Genomic DNA, 8707 nt, shown 5'->3' with positions numbered 1-8707 from the left:
TTGTGGTGTAACTGTTTTGCTGTGTGTGAGGCGTGGGTAAGTGTTTCTGTGGTTCCCAGGGGAGGGAGGGTGAGGAGTAGGTTACAGGGGAAATGGGTGGTGAGGGCTCAGGGTGTGTGGTCATGCAGGTGTTTAGGCAGCACATGGAGAAGTCAAGAGAGTGGTCACGTCAGGTGCATGCTGCTATATAAGTTAAATAATTACTGAGTATTTATTTATACGTGTGCTTCCTCAGTGGAAAAGGTGCTCTTTGCATTTTAGCTCTGTCTTTCTGGTCATTTTGCATACCAGCTTTTAAGCTAGACTGAAAATTTGGTTTGATTTTAAAATCACTGTCCAAGTTTCGTTCTCTGAGCAAAGTGCCACACAGTTTCACAGTCTGATTTGCTTTGCCTCAAACTGAGGGTAAAAGAAAGGGCATCCTTTAAGTGGCAGCTGTGGGTACTCGGTGCGTACTGAAAATCATTGCTTTGCAGAGAATCTGGAGCTAGACATCCTCAAATGAAAGCCTCAGAAGTCACTATTGCTTGTGGGAAGCATTTTCTTTGAACACAGATTCCTGCCTTACCTACCCTGTGCCCTACTCCAGTATCCAAAGCAGCAAAATGCAGCCCAAAATTCTGGAGAATCATCGATCTCTTCTGAGATCTGTTGTTGGAATGCCTCTTTGTAAAACTCCATGAGCTTTAGAAAATGCGACAAGTAAACAGTGGGGGAAGTAAGTTCACTAACTAGACATAGTGGGAGCTTCTGACTAAGAATACAATCTCTTACTAATAAGGAAACTGTTTTGAAGTTTGAAAATATGTAATTTGGTTATAATGCATTATTTAAGATGACTGATACTGGTAATGTTGCGTGCTCTCAATCATAACAGGTAGCCTTTACTTCCAAAGCTGCTGTAATCTGTTACAAAAATGCAGAAGCGGTAAATTTGGAAAATAAAACCTGCCATTCCAATCATATTTAAAAATAAATAACAATTCAACCAGCCTGACTTTTGCTAAGGCTTTTCTACTGAATAATGTGTGGAAGGCTGCCTTTCTTCTTGAAGGCTGTTGGTACCCACAATCCACTTTTTCATCTCCCATATTTCATGCTCTTTTACTTTATTATTAACTCCCATCTTAGACACCCACATGTTTGGGGCCAGACTCCCTCTGGCTTTTTCTGAGCATAGAGTACTCAGTTCCTTTAGAGGGCTCTCCTAAATTTTCTGTCACTTGCAGCATGACTCCAGCAGGATGCTGAAGATCCACATCTGGAAACTGTGCAGGTGCTTTCAGTAACAGGGTTGTTAGTGAAACCTAGAATGCACTAATTGCAGGTTTTATGGTAAAATATTAAAATGTTGTATTAGGTCATATGGGCTGTTTATGGTCTTATAGGGCAACCCCTGTAGGCGACATTAGGTAACACAGTATTTATGTGAGTCCAAAATACATGGTCAGTGCATGTTTCCACTGATCATTGATTTAGATAGCTCTTTCCTCATTCCTGTGAATGGTTTCTCTGATTGCATGCAGAATGCTGACATATTTGGTAACATCTGTGTGGGTCTATTTGCCCTTGTAAAACTGGTTTTAAGCCATTTGTGGTAACTTTTTCCTGTTCTTCATTTGCCAGGCCTTTATGTAAAATAAGGTCTTTAACTGGGTGAAACCTTTTAAACATGGGAAGAGCTGAAATCATTTTTCAGTTGGAAATTCTGGAGCATGTAATGATTTGTGTGGACTGCCTGCAGATCTACTCACAGATCTCTGTTGACCTCATGATTGTAAATAATCATCCAAGGATAACAAATTGATATTCCAACAATATGTAACTCCTGAAAATGCACGTAAGTAGCCCCATTCATGAGCTGGCATCTTTGTCCTATACACTTTACCAGCACTCATAAAAACCCCTTCTTTTCTCAATGAGCTTACAGTTCCTGTGCAGCGATCAGCACATTTTTTTTGGATGTATCAGTGTCTTTGTGCAGCTGTTCATGTTGGCACATCTACTGCTGAGATGAAGGCTGCTTAAATTCCTTGCCCTTTTAAATAGACATTGATTCTGGATACAATTTTCCTTTGTGTTAAGATACAACATCCACTGAATGCTGATTCATTGAAGCCAGAATGGAGACCAACAGGTCCATCTGACTAGGTCCAACTTATATCAAGAAGTAGAAGCACTTGAACTTTAATTGTGTATATCTCAGGAAAGAGCACTAACCTCTAGATTGTTTATTTTGTTTGTAGTTGTTTTCATACAAAACCTCAAAGGTCTTGATTTCATTCCAAGGCACTACAAAAATATCTCTGAAATCATGAAAAGCTTTGTGAGATAGGCAGATGTACATGTTCCCACACAGATCTGCAGACAGTTTTTCTAGTAATGCTTGCTACATTTTCATGACAATGAATGGAAAACTTAGATAAAAACAGACAAAAAAAGCCCAACAAAATCTACATTTGGTAGATATAGTTATCTCAGATTTACTTTAAAAAAATCAGATTACTTAGCAAGGCAAGTGGCATGTTAGAATCACTTCTATAACACACAGTGAAGGACTCTGCAGTCATCAGGCTCTTTTAATATGGATGAAACACACAGTCTGTAACATTGCTTTGTTTAATTAGTTGCTTCCATTATTTTTCCTTTGTGTGAAACATTTGCTGTGGTGTTAAATCTGACTTTCTTCAAGCTTTGCAATATGTAGCAAGTTAACTTGGCTTTTGTTTTTTCCCGGGGCTAGTATGGAAACTTGAGGCAATGGAAGGAGATCCAAGTAGATTATCCAAATCATTGTTCCAAGGTGATCTGGTATTTTGAAGCATTAGAAAGAAAAAAAAAAAAAAAGAAAAAAGAAAAAAAAAGAAAAAAAATAAACTAAGTACGAACCTAAACCTTAACCTAATAACTAGTATTAATTTAGTTGGTAGGTTAATTTAATTAGTTCCTTAACGAAGAAGTAGTTTCTTGTCGTCGTTGGGTGGGGGGGTTAGGGGGTAAGGGAACGTACGGTAGGGGGAAAGGGTAAAATAAGTAGGTACGTGTACCTAACTACGTACGGGAACGGAACCTACGTTCGTTTTAAAAACCTTAAAAACGTAAAGTAAGTTAGGTAGTTTTTTTACTTTTTAGTTAAATTAGTAGGAGTCTACCAAGGTAAGTTTTGTTAAAGTTAAGCCAACTACCTACCAAGAATTTCTTTTTCTTTTCCTTTCCTTTCCTTTCCTTCCTTTTCTTTCCTTCCTTTCCTTTCCTTCCTTTCTTTCCTTTCCTTCCTTTCTTCCTTTCCTTTCTCTCTCTTCTTCTTCTTCTTCTTCTTCTTCTTTCTTCTTTCTTCTTCTTCTTTTTCTTCTTCTTCTTTCTTTCTTTCTTTCTTTTCTTTCTTTCTTTCTTTCTTTCTTTCTTTCTTCCCTTTTCTTCCTTTCTAACAGTTACAAAAAAAAAATAAGCCACTGATTACGTACTAGTAAAGGAGTATAATGGATTGTTGAGAGGAACCAACTGAGATAGTAGTTTTAGCTTCAAACTTCTGCCTGGTAAAATGGGGAGGGGTTCACTCTATAGCATTGTGTGGAAGTACCAGCTTATTGTTAAAAAGTAGACCTGAAGATATATATTTGCTGAGCTTTTTTCTTTCTCATTGGCAGAGTTGAATGTGGTTTATCTTACAGGCCTGTAAGTATCATTAAAGATCTTTTACTTACTGCAGTTCAAGATTTGTTTCCACATATGTTATTTTATCACACTGTGATAAGATGACTTCTGCCACTGAAGTCAAGACCTTTTGTGGGTTTTGTGAGAGCTAAGAGCTAAATGCAAAAAAAAAAGAGAAATAGAAATCTTGAAAAATCAGGAAATGCAGAAGGAAATTTTCTAACAGTTTTTTTACTTTATCAGGTAACACAATCTGGATGCTTTATGGTATTGTTTTATTACAACATGACAAGCAGCGATATATTAAGCTAAACATTTTACAAAAGGCCCAACAGAATCTGGGATGTTGCAACATACCCGAGGTGTCAGCACTGTTGGAAGTCTAATGCTTATTTTAACTGGGCACCTTAAAATATTGCACTCTGTTTTTTTTTCTTTTAAGCACACATTTCTATAATTAGCTTTTAGAAGCAGAAGTCTCGCACCAGTTTTCTACTGAGCTGCTTAACTCCTTATTTGTTCAGTTTGTAATTCTAAGAGGTATGACAGCTGTTAAAAATAGGGAGCTTTCTCTGTTTTCCCATCCCATTTACTGTGAGACTTAACACCAGTTGGACTAGTGGTATCTCCTCTATAGTATACGGAATGTAAGATTTCTACATTTCCCAGAGATTGCTGGATAGAAATGAGACAATTTCACACTGTTTTTATTATTATTAATTATTTATAAAGTTTAACTCCAGCAATGAACTTAAACAGTTTTACTTTTGAATTCCCTTGCTGTGAGTGTTCCTGCACCCAAGGTTTCTCAGCATTCTCTGTTTCAGTCAAATATTTGCGAAACTTTGGCTAATTTTGCTTTTCAGGCGTGTTTGCATTTGACTTTGCTTGCATCTTAACATGAAATGATTGCACCTAAACAAAGTAAATGTACACTTTGAATGATGCAGAGTGTTGTAATATTAGACAAGCCAAGCAATAAGAAATTGTGTAACAACTCCCCAAACCATCTTAAAAAGTGTGAAGGTGTTCTCTTGATTTTCTTTTTTTTTTTTTTTGGTTGTTTGCTGTTACGAAAAGGTTTAAATGCAGTTTCTTTTGCTCATCTTCTGGTTTCTCTGCCTTCAAGCTGTCTTTTTTTTTCTTTCTTTTGGAAACCACAGGGGCTAGTAACTGACTTTAATTCCTTTGATTAAAACGTATTTAATCTCTTAATCGAGAAGCTGAAACTTCAAGAAAAAATGCACAAGACTCAAGTTACAAGAGCAGGTAACACAAATTCATTAAAACATTGCATTTCTAAATACAGAAAACCTCCAAAATAAGGAGAATTCATCAGGTTTATTTTATAGGACGTTGCAGTATTTTTGTAAGTAAGCTAGGAACCAGAGAGAAAAAGTACTTCTGTTGCTTTGTCTTGCTCTGAGCAGAATGAAAACCTATGCGTTTAAATTCAAAGATTGCTTTGGGGCGGCTTTGGCTGATGGCTTGACTTTGCTCTCAGCTTGTAGTTCCAGCACCAGCCTAGGTGGATGTCTCTCATCACAGCAGTTTCACACTTATGCTGCGCAGTGACACAGTGATCTCTGTGAACTGTAGCTCTGTGGTTAAAATTTCCTATTCAATATACCTGTGTTTAAAGGGAAGTGCTGTACCACCAGCCTGAAGTGCTGGCTGCACTACAGTTGCAGCCCTGCCTCTGCCGCTTATTTTTTTGCCCCTTTTCTTGTTCTATTCTTTCCCTGCCACCTTTGGAAAGAGAGGTCCCTTTCTCCGTGGTCCTGGCTCCCAGTTAGAGGGACACCGAGCGCTTCCTCTTCCTCGCAGTGTACTCCCCTGCGATGAAATTGGATAAGGAGTGGCTCAGGCGAGTGTCCAACGTGTCGGAGACGGTGCTGCCGCTGCTGGCTTTCACCCATGGACACAGGCACCTGAGCATGGCTCTGCGGATGTAATTGTCAAAGCAGTAGTAAATGAAAGGGTTGGCACAGCTGTTGGCAAAGGCAAAGGGGCTGCTCACTGTCATGCCCACCTGGGCAACCATGTCAAGGAAACAGTCAGGCAGCTTCTGCAGACCCAACAGGATGGCCATAAGCTTGAAGAGGTTGAAGGGCACCCAAGAGATGACAAAAGCAGCCACCACAATGAAGACGATCTTGATAGATTTTCTCAGTTTCTTATCATGTTTCCCAGATCTCTGGTAATGGACACAGAGTCTCTTTGTGATGGAGCAGTAGAAGGTCAGAATGCTCAAGAGGGGGAAGAAGAAGGCCAGGATTAAAATCATCAGTGATGTGATCTGTTTGGATTTTGTCACGTCTTTGTCTGTGCAGTACATCTTGCCGTAGCGCTCATTCAGTTCTCTGGACAAAAGGGTTGGCATTCCTAAGCAGCAGGATAACAACCAGACGCACAAGCAAAGACCACTGGAATAGGATCTGGTTCGGACCCTTCTAGCAATGGAGGGGTACATGATGGCAAGGTACCGGTCTGCACTCATACAAGTGAGGAGGAGGATGCTGCAGTACATGTTGACTGAGATGATGTAAGAACTAGCTTTACAGAGGAAAGATCCTACCCTCCATATGCCATCTGATGCCTCCTTGTCCACCCAGAATGGCAGCGTGATGAGGAAGATGAAGTCTGAAGCAGCGAGGTTGATGATGAAGATGTCAATCAGCCTCTGGACCCGTCGTTTGAAGACTAAGGCTATGATCAGAATGGAGTTGCCAAGAATGCCCACCAAGAACACGGCAGCGTACAGGATAGGGAGGAAAGCAGTCATATGTTGTAGCTGCTCATACTGGCAGCTGTCCTCGTAGTAGTAGTCATCATAGTTGAAAGTGACTGTAGTCACAGACGAAAGCTGAATGAGATCCATTTCTGGCCCAGCTGTCCTCATCTTGAGGCTGATGAAGGCTCTGAGCTCCCCTCTTCCCTTCCCCTCGTGGTCTTCTTTAAAAACATGCTAGCATGTAAGGGGGGAGGAGTGGGGGAGGAGGAGAAAAGTGGTTTTGGGGTGTAATTCTTACCCTTTTAGCCAATCATGTAGGAAACAGACAAGCGATGAGCATCTCTGATTAGTCAAAACCCCATCTTCAGAACAAGGAGCTGCTGCTTTTTTTAAAGTCAGGTCTGATTTTATCTATATTTTATATTTGCTTGTAGAAGCAATCTGGGTTTGGGCTTTGGTTTTATTTTGGGGGAAGGAAAGTTGTTTTCAAGATTCTGAAGTTTTAAATTTTTAGGACAGGATATTACTTGTTTGCAGGTTAGAAATTATACCAGCTCAGAAGAAATCTGAGTGGTGAATTTGGACTCTACTTTCTTTATTTTTCCTTGCAAGCTCAGCTTTTCTGAGGCTTGGAGGCATTTATATTTTCTTTATTCATTTATGATTGTTTTCTGTTGAGAGTAATTCTGTCATATGAATGTGCTTAGGCAAAAATATTTAAAACTGTGGTCTCCTGTACTTGTTCAGTATAAGTCCCAGGCTCACACTGCCCTGCCAGTGCCCCCTCCTGTCCCTCAGCCTCCCTGATCCCCCAGCCTGGGCACTCCCACACTCAGATTTACCAGTCTGTTTGATATTTAGAGGACAGTTTGTTGATGTGCCATGATTTCTTCTGCATTTGAAACTCTAGCTTGGTCTGTTGAATGGTGGCATGGTCCTGCTCCTCCTGCCTGTGAAGCCTCCACGTCTTTGAGCCATTCTTAGCTATGGCGCTCTTTTCCAAAGAGCCCGTTTTCTCCATTTTTCATTCACAGTTTCACCCACTACTCCAGCTTTGGCTTACCTTACAGTCAGCTCTCTCAGCGTTGGAAAATGCAAATGAAAATTTTCCCTTTTTAAAGTACTGAATTTATCACGACTTCGTCAGTGCGTACTAATTTCAAACCTCTTCTGGTCTACATCATCCTTTCTCTCTTCTGCACATCAGTTCATTTTCTCCTTCTCCTCCCACCTGCATGTTCACAGAACTGTCATGTCTTTGGGATTTTCAAACTTTAAGCAAACTGCTTCCTGGAGAGCTGTCCAATCCCAGCCATGGGGTCACATCCACGTACACGTACACGTCTCCATAGGTTAAAAGCAACTCTATCACATGGAGCAAATCAGTCTCATCCAGTGCACTATGGATGCCCTCAGGATCACTCTGCCAGTGCTGAGGTAACGTGCTCCAGTGTGCTGGGTTCTTGGTAGATTTCCAGGTGCCTGGACAAGCAGCCAGCTGCTGTTATATGAATGGTTGTCAGATCAAGAGATACTTAGATGGGCACTCGCACGCCTGTATATGCTGATGATTAATAAAGAACCAATTATGTATAACAGTCAGTTATATACACCATCAGTGGGGCATTGATGAACTCTCGCTGATGGTTCTTCATGGAATGAGTAAGGATTTAATTATCTGAGTGTTGTTCACCCATCAGAAGCCTCCGTGAGAAAAGATCAAGGTGTATAAAAAGAGTCTGGCTAACATTACCCATTTGTATACTGTAGACCTATACGTAACTGTAAACCTGAGCAGGCTAAAAGTCATCTTTTAGCTGTCTTTGCCAAGCATCTGAAGATAACAAAAGGTACACCTACTTTTCAACTGGGGTTATATAAAAGTGCTCAAATGTCTTGCAGTTTACAGAAATGATTCTTGATGGATTTATTGCAGAGGTGCTTTTGTAATCATCTTTATTTCTACACTGAGAAATGTGCTTCAGTTTTATAATTCCAAGATCTGAGAAGTGATATGGTAGAGACATTTTCTTTTTATCTGTGCTGGAGTAGAAGATAAGTTGAACCTTTCAGTCTGTGTATAATAGTTTTTCCTCACTTGCAGTCATGGGCATCTGTTATTCTACTCTGCAGCATACATTAGGCATAAACTTCTCTCCCTCCACCTCACATCTCTAAGTACTCCTTGAAATTGACTCCACCATCTCTTAATCTCAGAGTACTCAAAAAAAAAAAAAAGGACTTTAAAGAAATTAATGAAACCATTCTATTTCTAGTTAAGTGTATGTATGTCATCTATGCTTGTGCTTGTGGTTCCTC

The 8707-nt window shown here is 40.0% G+C and overlaps 1 protein-coding gene across 1 annotated transcript; it reads right to left on the bottom strand.

Annotated features, from left to right (window-relative positions):
• Positions 1-4692: 4692 nt before the first annotated feature.
• GPR15 (G protein-coupled receptor 15) lies at positions 4693-6874 on the bottom strand. Its single transcript, XM_010719502.3, has one exon. It carries the CDS (start codon positions 6554-6556, stop codon positions 5447-5449), a length of 1110 nt encoding a protein of 369 aa, XP_010717804.1. The 5' UTR covers positions 6557-6874; the 3' UTR covers positions 4693-5446.
• Positions 6875-8707: the final 1833 nt, after the last annotated feature.

The sequence above is a fragment of the Meleagris gallopavo genome, chromosome 1, assembly GCF_000146605.3.
Source record: "Meleagris gallopavo isolate NT-WF06-2002-E0010 breed Aviagen turkey brand Nicholas breeding stock chromosome 1, Turkey_5.1, whole genome shotgun sequence".
In the NCBI taxonomy this organism is placed as follows: domain Eukaryota; kingdom Metazoa; phylum Chordata; class Aves; order Galliformes; family Phasianidae; genus Meleagris; species Meleagris gallopavo.
Note: the sequence above shows the minus strand (reverse complement) of the source record. Positions and strands in the feature narration are given on the sequence as shown.

Excerpts from the sequence above, each read along its gene's own strand:
- GPR15 (XM_010719502.3), bottom strand. The coding sequence starts at position 6,556 with ATGAGGACAGCTGGGCCAGAAATGGATCTCATTCAGCTTTCGTCTGTG.